Raw genomic sequence first — 21,562 nt, forward strand, 5'->3', positions numbered from 1 at the left:
TTCGGACTAACAGACTTCCGTCATGGTCCGTAGTAAGGAAACTCTAAGTTCGCAACGGACGTAGTGTCGGGGTTGAAGAATTAGTCATGACGCAAATTTCAAATCAGTTGAGGTCAGCATTGAAGCGAGTGGTCTTCCCTAGCATTGCGCGGTCCCCACTAGTCTAATCCCTATCGAGCATCTTAATTCGCCAAGAAGTAGACGGACCGACTGTGGTCATAGCTCAGGAACATGACAAGGTGATCCCATGGCCATTTTTGCACAAAGCATTCGGCTTTAACGTCTATTTACTACCGTAAGGGTATGGAACGGCTCGATAGACTCTCCGAGTGCTATGGTAGAACCTTCTAAACTTTGTCAAGCTGAACGTCTTGACTGCTCTCTCTTATCTAGTTTCTACTGCGATACCAAGCGTTTAGCATATTCAAACGATGATAATAAACATCTGTTTTAAGGTCACCTAGAGCGTTAAGACTCACAGGGAGGCAGTTATTGCTTTTGCCGTTTGACAAACGATTTAATTTGAGAGCTTTGGTTTTGTTTCACTAGCGGCTATCGTCCAATGCGATGAATCTATAATGCCAGAGCCAAATCGTTACGACCTAAGTTAATGGACAAAACTCAACTTCTATCGTAGATTTTGCAATACCCTTAGATATCCTTCCCTCATTCCAGACAGACTCGAATCTTTCGATAACTGATCTTCGCCTCCGTAGACCCTAGCACGCTATACATCGCGTCAACCAAGTTTCGAGCAGAGCCTTGCGATAGTATTATTCTCTCAGTATTTGGAAATCTTATCTAAGCTCTGCTCCTGAACAACGATGGCAATGACTAACGTTGTTGCTGCGATCGCGCGGGTCACAACTGTAGCAATTTTCAATCGCCATATCTCGTGCCGTGTTCTCAGCAAGGTTCGAAGCTCTGCAAAAACCTGTCCGCAACCTTGATAGGAGTTCGATGTTTGGACGTCGGCTCGCCAAACGGAGTGGTCAGGAGGCAGAGCTGATCGACGCTTCCGCCCCCACATTATCCATTTGCGGGCATACCCACAACGGGACGGGTACAGCGCATCGCGGCGTCTTTCAGGAAGCTCTAGAAGATGAGAGCCATATGCAATAGGTTTGAGACATCGCGTAGCGAGCCAACTTTAACAAAGCGAATAAGAGTTCAGTGGGTGGAGGCACAGGAAGGACCAGCGCGCTAGCGCCAAGAGGGGCAAGGCCCCGCATTTGTTGAGAACAGCCCCATCTCGGCGGGGCCTATCATCAACCCCATCGACCAACGTCCACGCCAAAGAGTCATGACCTGCTTCAACACATCTGCCACCTGAAGCAGCTCTACGTCAACCCCTGTGCATCGGCAGACGCGACATCAACGCGATGCACTCGTAAACAGCAAGTCCGCAACCGATTCATACGAGGAAAGAAGTGAATCTTTAGCTTTACCTAGGCTACCTGCGGAACACCAAGATACTCCACCATCATATTCAGGACTTGATCCAAGAGTCTCGGCTGCTTCTGTAATGCAGGATAAAGTTCCTGAACAAGCGGCTTCGCATATGCCGCCACCTCGCTCTTGTTCTTCGCTGGACGGACATAAGGCTCCAGCGCCGAGATGAGCGCCCAGCTCGGCGCGTAATCATGTGATACTTTCTTCTCCTGCTCCGCGGCAGCTGCAGCTGCAGTAAGGCTCTTGGTGCGCTCAGGAACCCGGCTGACGTAGGTGCAACGGTGGAACACGCGCCAGGCTTTAGTCTTGGCATCCTGCTTCTCGACTTTGAGGGACTCTGAGAGTGAGCGTAGGACAGCAGCGTCGGGATCAGAGGACTGTTGCAGCCAAAGGGGATCCACCACTTGTTGGAAAAAAGAAGCCGTCGAGTCGACGCTCGGCTCGAGCCAAAAGCTCATCCATCGATATGTATCAACGGCTCCGGGTCTCTTGGCCCATTCTCTTGTCATTGCATCCTGCTCCCGGATGTCGATGGGCGGGGGCATCTCGACCTGCAGCTCGAACGAGTTTTCAGAATTCGATTCTTTCGTCAGCATCATATTGAAATGCGTCGCGACGAGGGCGTCGATATTCGTCGTAGCCATGCATGCCGATACGGAAACCTCGACGTCCAAGCTGCCTCCAATGCCCATACGCACATCACTGTTGCCGCCGACCTCTAACTGGACAAAGTCCATAGTGGAAAGTGTCTCCTGGAACGTGCCGCCGTCGGCTGTCCACACATACGAGTTGCAAATGTTCCGCTTATTCCTTTTGGGCAGCTCCTTCCAGCCTAGCTTGCCTTTGTCGATGGAGCTGGCGAGAGAAGAAACGGCGTAGTTGATCCGGGAGAGATCGAACCGCTCATGCTCACCAGCAAGCTGCTCCTCAGCCCGGCGGATCCTGTCCTTGAGTGCGTAGGCCTCGCCTGGCTTGAAGTAGGACACGTCCCTAGGCGGGCCATCTTTCCCTGCCATTGGATAAGAATCGTCGGCTTCAAGTCCACGCCGACCGTCCAGACAACCCTGTTTTGTATACATGGGGTTAATCTTGAACGAAACGAGATTGCGGTCCTTGGGAATATCGGGATTGGGCCTCATCTGGTACGCCACGAGGGGCTTGACCGACCCTCGCAACTTCAAGCGGAGGGCAAAGAGGTCGGCTACTTCACTCTCGACAAGCGCGATGCCGGTATTGGCTGCCTCGTATCGCTCCTTACCATCCTGGTCCTTGGCAGTCCAGCTTCCTGTAGTCTCGACTCGCATGTCTAGAGTGTTATGAGACGTAGCTGTCGACATCTCGTTGGTTAGAGAGGAAGAGGAAATGTCAAGCACGTTCTTGACTGCGGCCTTGACCTCGCCAGAGGCCACCTGGGTCGTGACACCAAAGCCCACATCGGCCTCCCACTTGGCACCAGCTCCCCTGCTGTAGGATATATTGGTGTCGATGCCAAGCTCGCGCCGGGAACTGTACGAGTAGCTGCATTTAGTTGCGTTAACGAAGCGGATGGCGCTGGAGGGGCGGTCGTCCTTGGAAGCAAAATTCTCAGCTGGGATCGGTGGAGCACCTTCAATGTATCCGATCAGCGTCGGGGATGTCTGCACCTGGCTCACCCATTCGGTGATCAGTGCCCCGATCTTGAAGCCGGTAACAAGCACCCATTGTCCTGAGTCGGCGTCGATGAAGCCATAGACGCGCTTGAGAGATCCCTCCATGCCACCATTCAGGCCAATCGTGAGGTCGCCATATTCGCCAACAGTTGGCTGCGAGCCGAGCTGGACTTTCCGTGCCAGTTGCGAGACTGGCCCTGTCTGGAGCGCTTGAGCCACGCAAGCCGCATCTGAGCCAACGGGGGCGCCCGATACGACAAATTTGGGCGTGCCAGCGCCTATGATGGACAGGTGCCAGCAGTTGACTGACTCGTCGCGGATACAGGGAGAATGCCGTCCTGGCATTGCTGCGGCGCCGGATGTTGGCAACATATCGTCAAAAGGGAGGTAGACGGCGATCTCGGGCGGTACCTCAGTCAGCCTCGAATAGAGGGCGTCGCAGATGCTTTCGCGGCTGCGCGCTACCTCCCAGATGCGCAGCTCGTCGAGTTCGCCCTGAAAGCTGGTTTTACGTGAAAGGTAGCGAAACGTGCTGTCCCCGTGAATGGCGTTGCCGAGCGTGAGCTGATGGGGACCTGTGGGACGTTGCAACTCGGCACTGGGTGTGATCTGTCTAGTCTTCTGGGTGATGCCATTGATGTATACCGAGAGCTTAACGTCGTTTGTGAACGGCGATGAGGTCCAGTGTGGGTTGCCGCGAAGTTTGCCGTGGTTGCGAGTCTTGTCATCGAGCAGCACCCTGCCCTCTGGCGACGTGAATGAGTAGCCGCTGACGCAAGACTTGGCCGCGTTCTCGGGTCTCCACTTGGAAACGTCGTCTGGGGGCTCGATAGCCTTCGACCAAACATGGAAGCCTGCGATCTTTCCCTCAACCCCCTTGGCAAAAGGAGCCCCGCCAAGGAGAAGAGGGGCGTCTGTCGTTGCTGTGAGGCCGCAAGCGGCAGTACCCCTAGTCTTGAAGAGGTCCTTTGCACTGAGGGAGGAACTGGACTCCTGCTCCAGTGTCGACTCACTTGGCGGCGTGAGAGCGTGAAGCAACGCGCCCGTAGCTGACCAGGCCTTAATCGTCATCAGGTGGCCTTGTCGAGGAGCAGACTTTCCCTTTATATTGACCATACGACGCGAAACAAGAATTTTGTAGGCCACGCCTGCTCGCAGTGCGAAGTCCGACTCGCACCCGAAGATGGTCACATCTGATTTTTCGCTGTCTTCATCAGGCCAAAAGGTAAGCTTCAGGCGAGAAGCCTCCGTAACGACGACCTGCAGCGGCGTTGATGAGCCGCGAGAAGTAGCTTTGGTCAGCAGCAGCTGCTCAGAGCCGCCCAACCGGTCAAACTGGACATGGAACATGACCGAGAAATCGGCCATGTTGAACTCGGCTGCCGTTCCTAGGTCGACATAGTCTTGTCCGCCGAGACGGAGAGAATAGATATTCCTGCATGTGCAAGCTACGTGCGTCCATCGGTCTGCCTTGACCGTGCTCGAATCCACTCGAAACAGTTGATCGTTGATATTGCCCTCGAGCGAGTATGTCTGGCTTCCCCTCGGGACTGTCGAGAGAACAAAAGTCTGGACTTCTTTCTCGCCGCCATCCGAGCGAGCTTGCTTTTCCGAAGTGTACGCTATAATCGTGCTCGCGGCGTCGTTCCGGCCAGTCGTGATCTTGATCCAGGACTCAAACGTTAGCCCGGAGCAGGCAGGAGTCGTGGCGGCGCGACCGAATGTGGAAAATGCGACATCTTGTTCGAAGCTCAATGCGTTGGTTTTGCTTGTGGCAGAAACGTAAGGCGTCTCGGCGGCCGTGTCGAAGATACTTTCGGCGGGTGTCTTGATCAGACCGCCCCGAACAGGCTTAAACTGTCCCACAGCACTCTCTTGGGCAAGAGAAATGATGCTTGATCCATTCTCGAAGCTGTCCGTACCCTTGCCGGTACACGAGACTAAATTTCTATGGTCGAAGCCAAGGAAGTATACCATGGCACCTTTGGAGGCCTCGAGAACGGATTCCGGATCGTACTTGGTGGACTCCATGTTAGCGCGGTAGGGCTGCGAGACAAAAAACGAGTCTGTTCCAGCTGCAGCCACTTCCACGGTTTGCACACGAGCGCCCTCGATGGACAAACAAGCGCCAGGAAACAATGTTTTGACTAAAGGCTTCCTGAGCTTGATTTGATACCTCAAGCTCTTTGCGACTTGCGAATCTTGAGGATCTTCCTAAACCTCAATGTTAGAAATCCAGTCTTTACAGTTGTTGCTCATGCAGGTAACTTACAAACTGCTCGCAAGATACCAAAGTTCCATCTGGTATGTCATCCGCAACATGAGACCCGTTGATGATGCTGATGAATGTGCCGATGTCGCTTGGCACGCCTATATGTTTGTCGCAATGGTTAGCGGCTTGCGTCACCCTCATTCACTCAGAAGAAGACCAACTTACCCCTCCAGGTTTCTTCAAGAATAGTGTCATCTTTCATTTTCGCCGTGACGGTCAGATCGACGGCTACGTCGGGATCTGCCCATGCGCATTTTTGCGTGCGAAGAGTAATTTGCTGGCTTGTCCTCAGCTTTGCCACGGCCAAAATCGTTTGATGGCTGCTCAGAGTCGCCGTATAGTCCACGGGAACTGCGCGGCTGATGTTGTATGGCAAAGCATTGAGAGTCCCATCGAAGCCGCGAAAATATATCGTTACTGTTCCGCTGGCGGCTTCCCAAACAAAAGGGGCTTCTTGCCCACACTTTGCTCCATCGAAGTCCAGAAAACCTCCGAACAGCTCAATGCCTTGAGCATCAATGAACAAGAGAGACGTGAGCGATCTTCGGAGGCCACTATGGGTTACTTTTAGCTTCAGCGATGGGATTAGCAGCACACCCGGCGTGTCGCTCAGTGTACCATCCGAAAGGAGGCCAAAATCGAGAAGAAGAAGCCGGTTCCCTTGCGTGCCTTCCTTTGAAGCTACGGCGCACAACAAAACTCTCGCACAACGCTTCAGGGGCTTCTCTTCGGCCTTCGCTTTATCAACTTGTGGAACTTTGGCGTCTTTCGATGATATCGCAACAGTCGATTGTTCGTAGTACGTCGAGACAGTAATACCACCTGTAATGGCGACTCCTTGCATTCGGAGGATCTGCCGAGTGAGACCACCACCACGACGGACAGGTGCCTCGGAAATGGTCCACCCGTCAGTCGGGTTCGGATTTGTTAGCTCAATGTTGATGTGGTTGCCGTTATCAGTGGCGTCGAATGCGACACGACCTTCGCCTTCATCAAAATGCCAACAAGCAGCAAGCAGGGACTCCAGTCCTGTGGCCCGGATGCCTTTGCTTGCTGCAAGAGTTCCTGGGTGCAAAGCGTGTTTCCAGACACGGACTTCATCGATTGATCCACATAAGCCTCCGCCCTCGGAGTCCTCACGCGATCCAAGGCGCTGAAGCATGATTTTCGTTGAGGAAGTGAGTGTAAATGGCTGCGAGGCTTCGCCATCGACAACGAGTGTTACCGTCTGTGCAGTCGTATTGCTGATTGTCATGGCGACATGGTGCCATTTGTCTGCCGATAAGGGTTTATCGATGCAGAAAAGGGTCTCACTCGGCTTACACGGGTCTGTCAAGGCTACACAGAACTTGTGGTCCAAGACGATGGAAGGACCCATTCCAGACTGCATGCCAAAAATGGTGCATGTTTCGCCTGGTTCGTAGGTGTTGGCAGCTGGCAGCACCCATGCTTCTATTGTACAGCCGTCCTTGAACACCGATGAAGTGAGATCCATGGGGCTGGAGAGCTTCAACACTGGGTCGATGTCTTCCATTCCAAGCTGTATTGCGCGCTCCGACAACGGGCTAGCAGAGACAACAGGCGTCATTGCTTTTCGACACCAAGAGCCATCTTCGGTAAGGGCAGTGCATCGGCCTGCGGAGGTAGAGAAAACACGCTTGTGATCTTGCTCGCAGGAGTAGTACACTCGGCCCAGCACGTCAAATAGCCCATCTGACGATACTCCGCATGTGTAACACACAAGCTGTTTTGTTTTCGCCGATACGGCCAGAAACACCCAACGAAATTCGTCATTTGTCATGGTCGGGGTCCGGAGGACAGAAAAGTTGCCGGGCTGCAGGCCTGAAACGAATTTAATCGAGAATGTAGGCTCACAAAAGAAGACATCGTTGATATCACGCATGCCGAGGGTATCCTGGGTGTTTAAAGCGAGCGTCTTTTGGCCACTACGCCGATAGCGAACTTCGAGTGGGCTGATGAGTATGCCACCTGAGAGGATGAACCGATCACACAGAATGTTGCCATCGACATAGAGGCTAACATCGGTATCTGTGAGGTGCTTGTTCGTAAAGGCCTTCACGCTGTTGATGGCCTGCCGGAATAGAAAAACGTGCTTTCCTGGACGGAATTGGTGTTAGCAATGCAGCCATGGAGGGAGGTACAGCATGTGATGTTGCAACTCACCATCAGATACCACCTGAAAGTCGGGGACATTTTCGGTCAGACACAGCGTCGATGAAAACCAGGGGTCAAGCTGCGAATCTGGGGTCCCCGCCGCTGCCGTCTGCTCGTTTTTGTCGACGGCTGGGATCGAGAAATTCGGTATAGCTTCTTCACCTACTACTCGAACTGCCTTTGGAAACGAAAGAGATAGTGGTGAATCCGTCCACCCTTGAGAATCAAGAAGTTCCTTAGGAGCGGTTGGAGCTTTAGGCTGGTCTCCATCGCCAGTACTGCCGTCTTGGTTCGATCCAGAAGGGTCAAGTACAACGTAGTCGAATCCTAGACGGCCCGTACCAATGTCCCGTCTAAGGGCAATTGCGATACTGACTCCACCGTGGACAATCAGTCGGGTAGCCTGATATTTTGTCTTCAGTGGTGCCGTGAATGCTTTCTCGTTAGGATCACGAATGTCACCCAGCCCAGATGATTCCGCCATTGTGCTGGTGAACGATGCAGTGTAAGGGTGATTCAACAAAGAGTCGCTTGAAGTTGATGTAGTCCCGGTCAGTAGCCGACCGTAGGGACTAACATTCGAGTGAGCGAAATTATTCGGGCTCAATTCTGGGCCAAGTACAAGGTACAAGTTCAGCCAGGCGGAGAAACAGCTGGACCAGATCACCTGCTAATCTCCGATGGATCGCTTACTACCTTGGAAGTCTAGACTCTTTTGTTGCATGTACACTATTATCTGGCCCGCTCGAGACAATGAAGATGGAGCTGAGTTCCAGCGCAAAAAGAGTCTGGGGCTTGCATCTCGCGCTACACAGCAGCCGTAGTGGCACTAGTGATTATAAGTGTCCCGTTTTGGACTATTCAGCTGCAATCGGGGCCGCCGCACTATGGGGAATGCGGCCCCACAACACGGGTCCAGTCCAGACTCGTAGGTCCAGACTCTTGAGCGTCCATATTCCAATTCTTGGAAACTCAACAAATACGACGACGATCTCCTCTCAGCCGCCTCAATCAATTCGAATCCTCTGAATTTTCCCCCACCTACCACTCATTGATTTGCTGCGATGATACCTGGAATCAGAAAAGCGCGTAAGAAACCGACCCCCGGCGGCCAGGCTATTAGCCGTGATTCTGATTCTGAGCGCGAAACTGGGAGCCCTCACCAGTCGACCACCAAGCAGCCCAGCGGATCGCGACACGGAACTTCGACGACTGCGCAACCAGATGCCAGATCGGACCCGAAACCCGCTTCAAAACCTAAGTCCAGAAAGCGGCGGCCAGGAGATCCAAGTGTAGGTGGCATCTCTCTTGGTGGTCAGAGCGACGATGACGATGATCCCGGTGCCGAGTCCGGCGATGGGAGCCATCCCATTGGACAAGGCAATCAGTCTGGTGGCTCTGACGACAGACCTAATGCGGGGTCTCAACTCCCGTCCACTTCAGGTTCCACGCTGAAGCCGAAGCCGAAGCCGAAACCAAAGCCCAAGGAAAGGGACGACAGAAGCGAGGAAGATGGTGATGTGACCCTTGACGAGCCGTCATCGGGTGGGCAGCCGAGTGGACTGACCGATCAGGAACGCCTTCGAAAGGGACTGAAAAACAAACCAGGAGTCAACCCAGATGAGGACAAAGACGTTCAGAAGATCGATCTCGGCAACGAGCCGGAAAGGATCCCCGCTAAGAAGGATGACGCTAGCGCTGGCAGCAAAGTCCCTGATGCGTTTGACGATGAAGGCGACGACCAGTTGACGCGCCTCCAGCGCCGGATCAATGCTATTCGCAAAGGCGGTCGCCCGAATGGTGTTGCACTCGCCGATGACGACGCGGATATCGAACTTGTTGACACGGGCCTTGCCGAGAAGTTGGAAATTGCCAACGAGAGGCAGAAGCGAATGAAAAAAACGCTAATGGTCGACGATCCTGAGATGCAAAGCGACATCGCCAATGCTTTAGCCAAAGCGCTAAAGCCCAAATGGCCTGGGTATGTCGCTATGGGGTTCAAAGTGGCTTTTTTTATCGGCGACGTTGCCCTGATTGTGAATGGTGTCACCGACGAATTCTATCTGATTGACATTCCTGCAAAGGAGATCATCGAGGGGGCTGTGAACTTGTACAAGCGCGCTACGGAGACGCCTGAGGAGAAGGAAGCGGCGATCCGAAACGGGCGTGGAGAGTCGGCTGCCCAGTTGAAGGAACGACGAAAGAGGGGAAAATTAGCACTTATGGAGCTGACTGGAAAAGAGAACTTGAATCAGCAGCAGCTCGAGACCTACGACCGTCTCAGAGTTTACCTAGCGATGCAGCGAAAGGTAGGCAAGGCAGAGGGCACCCAAAAGAAGTAGTGTCACAATCTGCCTTGCTTGCACGAAATCTTGAGAAGAGTCAGATGTCGTTTGTACTTCTAGCAGACGCATTATGAGTTTCATAGCACAAATTGATAAGACTCCTGGCTGCGTTGAGCAAAGTGGATGTTACACCCAATATTGACAAATTTGAATGGGTACAAACTTCTTGGTCGCGGCAAGTTATCTCCTTGCACATCACCGACTACGATTGAAGCTCTGTCCTCATCGAGAGAAGGTATTCTCGCTCAAGTGAGTGCGGGCTGCATGAAAACCTGTCGCTGTAAATCAGAGTTGTTGGGAAAGGGTGCCCAGCGACGCGGCTGAGAGACGGGCGCTCCCCGCACTGCATTAGCGTGTGCCCAGACGCGGGGGCTACCCTGCTTCTGTTCGTACCTAGCTGTTTCGAGACCATATCCGCCATGTTCAGCTCGCCGCCTTCGAGCCTATCCCGCTAGCGAGTTCGAAAAGAGAAATGCCCGCATCGAACTATTTGCGCAGAAGATGCGCTATCCACGACTCGCGTCTGCAAAAGGAACAATGCAACCCGCAGCCAGAACATGCAGGCTGGCCTTCAGCTGGGTCGAGAGCGATCTGGAATCTGAATGAAGGCAGAGTCGGACATACCGCCACCAGACTACTTCTGTTGGCCTCAAGCCATCGGAAGACCACTGTAGGGAGATTTTCGCATATGTTCTCCCCACACGTCACCTAACCAGAAGCTGCCTAATCACGGGTTGGGAACTTCTTCTCAGTGAACAGTGGGTAACTGGTATTGTCGTAAGACGACACCTAAGAGTCCCTCGGTCTGTGTATCTGGTCATTTGCCAACATCATCTTATTCTCGATTTCATCCCATCACAAACAATGGTCGTCATGGGCATTACCACCGCGTCGGGCGGTGTCCAAAGCCCCGATTTCTTTTGTATTCAGTCTACTGGGAACGACGATCCTGCACCCTGGCCATACAGATCCCCCATACGAGCCCGTTTCTTGGATGATGTTCCTATCGTTGTGAAGGACATTCTCCGATCAACGCTTAAGGAATGGCTTGGCTGTCAAACGAGCCACGAGATCCGTGTCGAATTGGTCGAAACAGGCCCTTCGGATGTTATATTTGGTCTGACTGCGAGTTGTGTCACGGTTTGCGCTTTGGGCAAAAATGTACCAACCAGCCAAGAGCAACCTACAGTGCTTCTTGGCCTGAAAGCTTGGAAGACAGATGAGTCTGAGGTTGTATGGACCCACTGGGAGATGGAGAGAATGGCACGGCACGTGTGGGGCCACGTGCTTGGTCTGTAAGTCAGAAAATTGAAGGCCTAGATTCCTAGGGCTGCTGTCAACTAAGCTTGCAGAAGTCTCATTGACGGATTGCAGACCACATGCCTCTAGTAGAAAACACTACGAATGGAAAGATGCCGCTCTCGACGGGGTGTGTAGCGCGACGGGAGTCAATAAATCTCAAATCACACAACTTCGCGGCAATTCAAAGCTCAGCGCATGGGATTCCATCATGCATTACGACCGCCCCTCTGAGTTATCTGCCACGCCAAATTCTTACCGAGACTGCAATGGCAATATCGACAGCAATGCGGTTCAACTTCTGAATGAGCTCTACCCCAGCGCACGAGAGTTTGAACTGATTCATCTATGGTGCAGCGAGATGCCCGATTGGAAAGAAACATGGACTGAGCAAAAGAAGCTTCGCAAAGTCCACACTTCCAAGTGGTCTAGCTCATGGGAGATTTGTGCTTTGAACTACGTTGATCTTGGGCAGAACGGTGATTACCAGGCTACCGTGGACGTTTTGTCGACTGAAGATGCTAATAACCGCGCTCTCCGCATGGGCGGCTATAGTGCCACCTCACACATTGTGAATCTCAGGGCAGACTTTCTTCTTTGGAAGTATACGGATTGGAATATTCAGACAGGAAGTCTGAGTACAGGGACTATGAGGGGTACCTTTTGGACTAAGGTAGGGGGAGAGCAGTTCGAGAAGCGGATCGACTTTGGTCGACCGTTCAAGTCCATCCCAAAAGTAGTGACGTTTATCAACGAACTTTGTGTGGAGCATGGGAACTGGCTTCGCCTTACAGTATTCCCAAAAGATGTTAGCAACACTGGGTTCACACTATGCCTACACTCATGGGCCGGTAAGTCTTTAATTTTCCCGTGGTGACTCATCTAGAAGGTTTCGGTTTGACTAACGGAAGGGCTTCGACCCTCTCTCAGACACTCTCTGCCACAACCTTGGTGCGTACTGGCTTGCTCACGAAGCAGACGATGTCTCTATCCGCTCTGGTCGCTGGGAACCGCCCGTACACCCAGGACCCTGGGCCACAGAAGACCAAGCTACAATCGATTACTACTCGCCCCTTATCGCTAGGCCGCGCGAGATGTTTTGCGGTTTCGACCATGTGAACGTTCGAGGTGGTGTCAATGCCCGGTTCAGGTGCGAGGCCTTGAGCTGGAACGAGCGCTCTGTGGAGATGAAGATTTCAACATGGCAACAAGAGAATGCCTATCACAGTATGGGGGCCTCTTACGTTGCTTTGTTGTAGAGATCGACGAGCTTTCAGCTAGTAGTATCATGAATTGCACGAAAGACCAGATGTTTTGCAAGCTCAAGTCCCTCAACACTACATAACACACTCTATATCGCATGCGCGCTGCAAGTCGAGACCTTACAGAGTATCCAACCATTTTTCCAGTGTTTTATTGACCTCCTTGGGCTTCTCCAACTGTACCCAATGTCCCGCCTCAATCGTCTCATAGGTCAAGTTCTTTACGTACTGCCTCTGGTCCTCAGCCAACTTTGGTAACACAGTAGGCGAGCACGTATGGTCATACTTCGCATCGATGAAAAGCATAGGAAACTCTATGAAACCCCCGTTCTTCTCGCTCTTAGCATACTCGGCGTTCGCTTTGTGGTTAAGGAAGTACGCAGTCGGACCAAAGGACCCATGCTTTTTCTTGCTCTTGACCAGGTTCGAGTAAAGAGATTCGTCGAGCGACGTATGTTCGAGCGGGATATCGGGAAGCAGTTCTGGATGTCCTCCGAACCAACCACCATCTCTTAAGACCCGGCTTGTGCGTGACGGCTTACCCCACATGCTAGGGTCTGCTTTCATGTGTATAAGCTTGGTGATGGCCTCTGGATTAGCGTCAAATGTCTTGACACTCTCTTCGGGGTACAGTTCATAGTATCTCATGTACTCCAGTTGACCCCACTCAGTCTCGCTTTCGGGGTAAATGTCACGATTTATCGACGATTTGATGTACTCCAAGCCGAGCTCTATGGTCCGGTAGGGGATGCAGAGGTTCGCCATTCCGATGAAGAGCTCAGGGTAGTGGGAAGCGAGTGCGTTGATCAGGCAACCCCAGTCGTGACCAATCTACACCGCCTTCTTGATACCGAGCCGCTCGGCGAACTCGACGAGCTCTGGGACGAGGACTTCAAGGGCATAGAATTCCTTCTTGCGAGGAGCAGTAGAGTCGCCGTAGCCGCGCATGTCGGGCGCGATCACGCGGTACTTTGACCCAGCAGCGAAGTGCTTGAGCTGGTGCTTCCACGCTTCTGCGATATCTGGCCAGCCATGGATGAAGATGAGGGGTATGCCGTCTTTTGATCATCCTTCGTAGTAGTGGGTGACTTCGCCATTCTTGTGAGTAATGTCGCCTGCGGTGAAGGAATCCATAATGGGAGCTATTGAGGTCTTTTCGTAAATGATTGCATGAAAATTGCCACACACTGAAGGTATGTATATCTGTTGAGAAAAAGGCCGATGAGGGTCGTACGATAACTCGCAGCCTTTTACCTCGGCATGCCCACTTTAAAGTGGAACCTGCGCTGATCATGACGATTCGCCAAGCTGGAACGTTGTAGCGTAGTCAACAGTTAGGTGGTCTTTGGGAATGACATTTACGACTATTGTACACAAAGCGTAGGCGAAGCTGGCTTATATCAAGTTCCAATCGCCAAAGGCGGGCCGTAAAATCGCTTCAAGTAGGGGGCGAAACACGTCCAAGCCGTTTGCGGGGCCATTCGATGATGATTTCGGTAGCGATGCGTTGCCATACTATGAATCCAGTAAGATCTGTTGGTAGTGTAGCTGTTGAACCGGCGTCCGTCAGGACGAATCTAAACAATGGCATATTCGAGACGGCCCTCTGCTGCATCATAGCCCCAGTCGTGCGTACCGTGCTCGACGCCATCATCGCCCAACCAGTATGATTGGGAATTGACCATTCGAAATGTGGAATCTCCTTGAACTGGCCGTAATATAAAGGGCATTTGACGTTCGAAGAGAGCAACGAGTACATCTTTTACTTGAATATCAGAGACATTGTCAAGCCATGTGATCCCGACATGCCCCTTTTCAGTAAGAAATGCTGCAAGCTTGAGTCCACGATCCCGATTAGATCTGAATGATGGCACAATCTCATCCCTATGGCCTAGTAGTGATGACGTAAAGTCTTCGAGACTGTTCTCGCAAAGCAATTTCGCATTCAGCGCCTCATACAGACAAGCCGGCTTTATCTCTCTCGGCTTCAAGGCGTCATGATAAAAGTCGTATAGTCCAGCCGCCGCCTCTCTCATGAGTTCTGCGGTACAATTATCGAGGACGCTGTACGACTTAAAACTGAACGCTTCCAGGATGGCATCAACGTGTTCTCCATGTTTATAAAGCGTTTGGGAATCTGCCGACAAACGTAGAGACTCCCGCCGGCGCTCCGCACTCTCTGGACTCATGGTCTGTCCCTGGACCTCCATATAATAGGACGAGCCATTTTCAGAGGATGATTGGAGCGAGTCTAGCACCCACGAAGGTTTCGATAGCCTTCTTCGAGTTGATCGGCCGAAGGAAAAGCGAAATCACTACTCATATAAGGACTAAGTCCAGCTTCTGAGATCATTGCTATCGTGGCTTCAGAAAGAACCTATGGCCAAGACTTCGAGTAATCCGGCACTACAGGCTGAGCCACGTAGGATTTGACAATTCCAAGCAGACCAAAGATCTTGTCTCGCGGATCTGTAGCTATGGAGTATCGCGACAATACCCAAGCCTCATACAAGCTGATCACTTGACCAGCACGGAAGTAGAGCTCCATATCGATCAACATGCGTAAATGCAAGAACAATTGCTCCATTTGTTCGCGGTCGGATACACATGACTTTGCCAAGTCGGTCGGTGCTTCCAGGCTGCGTTTTATGGCCGAAAGAAAATCCGCGCAGCTTGTTACGCAATTCCCAAGTATAATCTTTTTTGATGAGGCCAATACAAACTCTTGAATGATCCAGAGATGCCGGAACCAGGGCAGCTTACTGATCTCTAGAGCATGGTGACGCATATGCTTATCAGGTAGCGAAGCATCTCTTTTCCTTGCCGACAGAGCGGACCAGTCATCTAGCCATTGTACCCACAGCATTCGACATTTTCCGGAGTGTGGGCAAGTATGAAGATCTGGCCATTCTCCCAGCCATATGACAACCTCTACCCCAGACCTATAGATCATAGACATTTGCCGAACCTGATACGATCTCTCCTGTATATCGCTTTGATTGATGCACAAGGCATCTATCCATGGCGTACGTGTCTTATCCATGCATTTAAGGCGTCTGAGTCCTAGATCGAGGCTCTCCTGTACAGGTACGGGGTAGCCGTTGATAAGGGCTCGATTAGAACTAGACGTGGTCCCCCACGTGTATGAGAGTGCCTCGTAATGCGGCTTATCGCTGAGTTTCTTCGTATAGAGGTTCATTCGGATCACATCGTTGTAGCGCCCGGGTAACACGTCGACTAGACGTATCTCCCCATTCTCTGACTCAATGGGTTGGTATGCAAGTGCACTGAGTCTCGGAAGAGTGCGATCGGGTCCTTCGGGTCATAAGCGCAAGGACGATTGGAGGGGCGGGAGTACGACTGCTTGCGAGAGCTCCATGATGGGCAGAAGGCAGTAGTCGTCGTTCGACCGAGTTCTCGCACTACAGGCTAGACCTGTGGATGGCAGCGCGCATACGAATTTCGTAGGTGGTATAGCATGTTACCATCAAGCGACGAATGATGCGATGGTGGAGCTGAAGTGCGATGAATGATACAGGCGTCTCGAACACGCGGGTCGATTGTGGTTTAGGCAACCCACGAGACTGAGGATTCGCAACGTGTAAATCGTCCATTGAATGGGACACTCGGATGCGCAATGATTGGCGCATGGTTATGCATCCGCTATCATGGACTGAAGGGTCTTCTGACAGCGCAATCCATTGTCGCATACGGGAATAGCTGTGGTTGCAATGCTGAGGACGCATCGGCGCGACCCGGCTTCGGGAGCTTCGGGAGCTTCAACCAACGTCGCACGGCAAAGATGACGTCAACTCTAACTAATCCCAAAACATGCTAGTCTCCCTCGCCATGTTGACACGTTCATGTTCAAACTCGCACATTCCCTTGCGACAACACTAGGATGGAATTCGAATCTGCGCTCTACTCTCCCTTCATCACAGGATACTTTGCGCATAGTCTTCTCATCCTCACTATGCTCTCCCCCCTGTACTCGCCACCAAAAAGCGCACAGTGGTTCAACTGATGATACAACATATACAGCTCCACGCGATCCTCGTACTCGTGCTTCGGGTCCGTTTTCGGTATGAGACTATGATACTCCTGGAAGAAACCCGCGCTGAATCCGCCAAATAAACACAGGATACCTAATTCAAACTCACTATGACACCAAGCTGCCGATGGGTCGAACAGGATGTCTTCGGCTTCGTTGCTTGTGAGAGAACCAGGAATGGTACCTCGCATCTTGTTGCCGTACCACAGATTGCCATGGACAATCGCTGGCTTGACACCCATCTGACCGCCAAGATGTCCGTCAGCGAGTAGATGTGCGATCGGTCCGTCGATTGTACGCTCGATCCAGTATCTCAGTTCGTTATCTGATCCCCGTTCAGCTTCGCAAAAGTTGAGGATCATACGCATCCGGTCCTCTACGAAGAATTCACGCCACGATGTCGTGAATTTGTTTGCTTGTGGGGTGGGTCCACAATAGGTGACTGCTGGAAACCCGAATACCGGTGCATCAAAGCCCTCGGGTACAGGTGTAGGGTAAGAATGCAGTTTCGCAAGCTTTTGAGCGAGTGACATGGTATCCATAGCCGATATGAGTTTGCCGCTTGTATCTTGCTCGAGATATTCCATGATGAGGAAACAGCCCACCGTGGCAGACAGGTTTCCGTGAGCGACAGGGTAGGGAACTGAAGATGGACATGCCTTATGGAGGTCTATGAGACCAAGGTACTCTCCATAATACAGATCGTCACGGACTTCGTCGATCCGAGTCTTCACGAAATACTTCTTCTCCTGGCCATCGCCTGGCACGGTAACAATCGCCTTTAGTGAGAACCCCAGAGCGCCCCACAGCTCAACCTTTGTGTCTTCTTGAGAGACGTCCAAGGCTTTGAAAATTGCTGGATCGGAGAGCTTAGCAGTCGCCTCGTGAACAGCGTTCTGGATCCCTGGCTCAATATTCTTCTTCATGTCTGGCTTCACTGGTGGCGGTTTAGTACCTACGCTCTTGGCCGGATCCTGTAGTGAAAGTGGCAACCGAATTACTGGCCGCTCGAGATCCAAGGAGTCTGCCTTCTCAAGCGTTACCCAGCCAGGACTCGGAGGTGATGAGTCACTGTCAGGATTCACGACAGAGAGAAGCTGCACCACTCCTGCGTGTTCATTGCACTGAGCAAGGTCTTGCGGGGTTTCTCCTTTTTTGTTCCTAGTGTTTGCATGGGCTCCGTGTCCGAGCAAAACTGCCACGACTGGACTATGTCCGTTGCTGGTAGCCAGATGTAACGCTGTTTGTCCATCTAGCGTTGAATCATGCACCGTGGCACCAACCCTCAAGAGAAGATACGCAACTTCTGTGTGTCCAAACCAGGCTGCCTGTTGCAATGGCGTTTCTCCCCTTGCGTCTCCTTTGTTTACATCTGCACCATGTTTGAGCAACATAGTCACTGCTGTTGCATCACCAATCACAGAAGCTCTGTGTAACGCTGTGAACCCATCCTGATCCCTTGAGTTCGCATTGGCTCCCCAACGCAACAGCATCGAAACTGTTTCGTGTCTGCGACTCTTGACAGCAAAGTCCAAAGCGGTCATGCCGCGCATGTCTCGCGCGTTGACGTCTGAACCATGTTCCAGGAGTACCAATAGGGTTGCCTTTTGCCCTGCTTCAGCCACATCCATGAGGGGAGTGCCGTGATCACGATCGCGAGATTCTGGGCTGGCTCCCTGTCGCAGCAAAGTCAAGGTGGTCAAGGGATGACCATTAACGGCCGCAAGATGGACTGCTGTGCGGCCACCTCGATCTTTGGCTTCTATGAATGCAGATCGGTGCAGGAGGAATTCGACAGCCGCCACGTGACCATTCGTTGCTGCAACGTGCAGAGCAGTTGTCATAGCAGTGTCGCGCATTTCGATATCAGCTCCCCGATCGAGAAGGGATTCGATGGCTGAGACTATACCCTTAGATGCAGCACCGTGTAGCGGTTGCTTACCATCGTTTGCCTTTATGTTGACATCTGCGCCCGAAGCAATCAACAGAGACACAATCTTACCATGTCCTTCTTGAGCTGCCACACGGAGCGGCGTAAATCCCGAACGTGCGCACTGGGCATCAACCGATGACCCGTGGTCGATGAGTAACTTTGCAACGTCTAGATGCCCAGCCAACGCAGCTCTGTGTAAGGGGCTATGTCCGCGAAGTGAGTCGACAGCGCTGACGTTGCCTCCACTTTGGAGCTTGATTCTGGAGATGTGGACTAGGCCGAATGAAGCTGTCACCCAGAGGATACCGAACTGGCGTGGGAACATCTGACTGTATCCCGAGTACCGGTGTTCTGGTACGCACATGATCTGAACACAGCAGGTAAGGCGATCTTCATCATGAAGGAATGAGAGAATCGTGTCGGTCAACAGTTTTTCGACCTCTCCACGAGCATGCTCACCCCAATATTGAGCGGCATATAGAAGGAAAGGATTCTCGTAGAGACGAGTCTCTATCTCTTGATCTGTCTTGCAAACTGCAGTACCCAAGGCGTCGAAGGTAAGGTATTTCAAGCAAGTCTTGGTAATATTGACCTCGGCATATGGAAACCTAGTATCGCGAACAGTCTCAAGGTATGTGTGTAACGTGTAATGAACAAGACGTACGTCCGTAGTGGATGGGTCGACAGCAATTAGGCCGCAGCAAACGGAAAGCACAATATCCTGATCTGCAAGGTTCTCGTCGTCAAGGTCGGTTTCGCCCTCTTCTACCGCTAGAGCGTGACGTAATTCAAGAATTCGGAGCGGCCTCTTAGCAAACGTTATCCAGAACAACACTCGTTGGGCCAGTTCTCGGTCCTCCTCGTTCTGATTCGCTATCCTGTCCATGGCATCGTTGTACGTGGCGTTGAGAGATGTTGGTAACCCGTTCAACACCGTTCTGACTGCTTTCACTGTAGTCTTGTTTTCCATAGCATCCATGTGGAGTCTTGCAAGCAGAAACATTCCGTGTGTTTTCTCCACGACTGTTCTTCTGATATCTTCCTGCAAGTCTGAGTGAGATCTGCAATGTTTCGCAAGCCGATGGGACTGTGCGATTCGAGCATCAACGTAGCTCAGTACATCTTCGTCTGTTGCTGCAATCTCGATAGAGGCGCCGTCTGGAAAAAGTGATTCTAGCCCCGCGTAGTTGCGCGCGGTGAACATAAGGTTACACTTCTCCGAGCGGAAGTTCAAGAGCTCGGTGGCCAGGTTTGTCCGAGTACCCATGTCTTCTGGGCTCTCATCAAGCGCATCGATGACGATGAACACCTTATCGTAGGATTTGACCAGGTTATGCATGATGCTCGAAACTTCCTGAAGAGATGGACGCGTATCTCGGTCGCTGTGTCGGCGGTAGAGAGACACAAGTTCATCCGGTAGCGGTCCATCATCCTGCAGCAGCTGCTTGACCAAGCTCGAGATGAGGTTGGTAACGCTTTGGTCCCCATGTTCCTTGTAATTGCAGTAGATGACTGTCACGGCAATCTTACCGAGCTTAGGTCGCGACTTTAAATGCTCCACAACCACTGAAGCGGCTGTAGTTTTGCCGCCGCCTGGTATACCTGAGCATCGCAGCAGCGTCCTCTTGCCCAAAACCCAATCTTGGAACTCTTTCGATTCAAGAAGCCATTTAGTAGTCCCAGCTTGTCGGCGACGAAAGATGTCATCTTGACGGCCAAGAAAATTGAGAGGTGACAGCCACGTCGCAATGTCGCGTCGTTTCTGGTCACTTGCGTCCTTTGTCAGAGACATGACACCCAGAGAGATGCCCTGTATACCATCGCCCATATCGACAACGTTCTTCTGTATCGTCTCGGTTCGACTGTCCACGCCATTGATGACATTCTTAGTGGCCTGCGCTAGCGTAAAGGTATCGTCCTGGAGAGCCATGGTTATGAGTGTTTTGATTCTTTCGATTTGCATCAACGCATCTTTGATTTCGTGCTCACTGAAAGCCCATCTCAAGTCTCTACCAAATTGAGGCTCCAGCTTTTTGGCGATGTACTTCAAGGCCGTCTTGAATTGCTGCAGAGGCCCATGGTCCCCATCTAGTATCGAAACTGCTTTGAACCATGGATCAGTCTCTTTTCGCGCGGAATCTACGCGCTGCTTGAGATTCGACATGATGGCGATAAGGCTGACCATCTCCAAGGTGAGTGATTTTCGATTTTTTGGCGCGTTGGCTATCTTATTTGCCATGTTCACAATCTCCAGCGCAGTCCCGATAAGCTCTGACAGGGCTGCAGCCAACCCAATGGCGCTTGCTGGGTCCATCGTGACTGAGTGCGTATGTTATCACTTGAGTGTGTGAGTACATATGCGTGCAGAGATTTGTGTGTGTGTGTGTGTGTGTGTGTGTGTGTGGGCGCAACCCAGGACTGTTTGTGTAAGAACAGTGCGACATGCTGACGTTGCGGGGTATTATATAGCAGGCTGCGTTCGTTTCCGGCCTCGAGGTCGCACTAACCCTGTGAAGGCAGCCTCGACCAGGCTGAGATTTCAGCGGATTAATGACGCGGCTGACGTTTCATTCACCAAAGTATGTGATACACTAATTAGATCCAATTCTAGGTACACTTACTACGTCGCACGCTGACTGTGAACGATGCGCGCTGAGGACGTGAGATACACGTAGACTAGAATCGGCCCTATCCTGTTATATTCATGACTTCAAAGTGATCAAGGGCTGTCAAAGTTCCTAGAGATTGCCCTACCCAAATGTGGCTTCTGCCTTAGTGCTTACAATTGTGGCTGAGCAGGGTGTGTGGGTCTCATCGGTCAACCCCCTCACACGTGGACAGGTGGCCTTAGCCGTCCGCACAGTGAAACAGTGTTTATGTGAAGTACGTGCGTGTCTGAGTCGACATCATATCACCGTCGAATCACGGGCGTGTAACGCAATGCGACAGGTACAGCGACGTAGCCGAAGCTGGTGCGTAACAGACAGAGGGATGGTCAATTGCAGAAATGTTCGTTTAGCTACCTGTTCTTACGTCATAGCAGGCAGCCTGAATCACGATCTTTTGGAGGAGCCAACGTTAAGAGCATGATGGATAAATCCGATGATAACAATATGGCAGGAAT

The 21,562-nt window shown here is 51.9% G+C and overlaps 5 protein-coding genes across 5 annotated transcripts; 2 read left to right on the forward strand and 3 right to left on the reverse strand.

The window, feature by feature from the left end:
• Positions 1–215: 215 nt before the first annotated feature.
• Positions 216–8,148, reverse strand: ACET3X_005612 (uncharacterized protein). The gene is made up of 4 exons (XM_069451836.1): positions 7,558–8,148; positions 5,539–7,491; positions 5,374–5,471; positions 216–5,315 (listed from the first exon to the last, which is right to left on the reverse strand). Exons 1-4 carry the CDS (start codon positions 8,030–8,032, stop codon positions 1,449–1,451), a joined length of 6,393 nt encoding a protein of 2,130 aa, XP_069307656.1. The 5' UTR covers positions 8,033–8,148; the 3' UTR covers positions 216–1,448.
• Positions 8,149–8,504: 356 nt separating this feature from the next.
• On the forward strand, positions 8,505–10,034 carry ACET3X_005613 (uncharacterized protein). The gene has a single exon (XM_069451837.1). It carries the CDS (start codon positions 8,613–8,615, stop codon positions 9,888–9,890), a length of 1,278 nt encoding a protein of 425 aa, XP_069307657.1. The 5' UTR covers positions 8,505–8,612; the 3' UTR covers positions 9,891–10,034.
• A 732-nt stretch (positions 10,035–10,766) lies between these two features.
• ACET3X_005614 (uncharacterized protein) lies at positions 10,767–12,451 on the forward strand (the record flags this gene model as incomplete). Its single annotated transcript, XM_069451839.1, has 3 exons — positions 10,767–11,188; positions 11,268–12,043; positions 12,123–12,451. The coding sequence occupies 3 exons, from the start codon at positions 10,767–10,769 to the stop codon at positions 12,449–12,451; spliced, it is 1,527 nt and encodes a 508-aa protein (XP_069307658.1).
• A 123-nt stretch (positions 12,452–12,574) lies between these two features.
• Positions 12,575–13,219, reverse strand: ACET3X_005615 (uncharacterized protein; the record flags this gene model as incomplete). The annotated part of the gene is made up of 1 exon (XM_069451840.1): positions 12,575–13,219. The coding sequence occupies one exon, from the start codon at positions 13,217–13,219 to the stop codon at positions 12,575–12,577; it is 645 nt and encodes a 214-aa protein (XP_069307659.1).
• A 3,156-nt stretch (positions 13,220–16,375) lies between these two features.
• ACET3X_005616 (uncharacterized protein) lies at positions 16,376–20,752 on the reverse strand (the record flags this gene model as incomplete). The annotated part of the gene is made up of 1 exon (XM_069451841.1): positions 16,376–20,752. The coding sequence occupies one exon, from the start codon at positions 20,750–20,752 to the stop codon at positions 16,376–16,378; it is 4,377 nt and encodes a 1,458-aa protein (XP_069307660.1).
• Between the last annotated feature and the right edge of the window lie 810 nt (positions 20,753–21,562).

The sequence above is a fragment of the Alternaria dauci genome, chromosome 4 (assembly GCF_042100115.1).
Source record: "Alternaria dauci strain A2016 chromosome 4, whole genome shotgun sequence".
NCBI lineage: Eukaryota > Fungi > Ascomycota > Dothideomycetes > Pleosporales > Pleosporaceae > Alternaria > Alternaria dauci.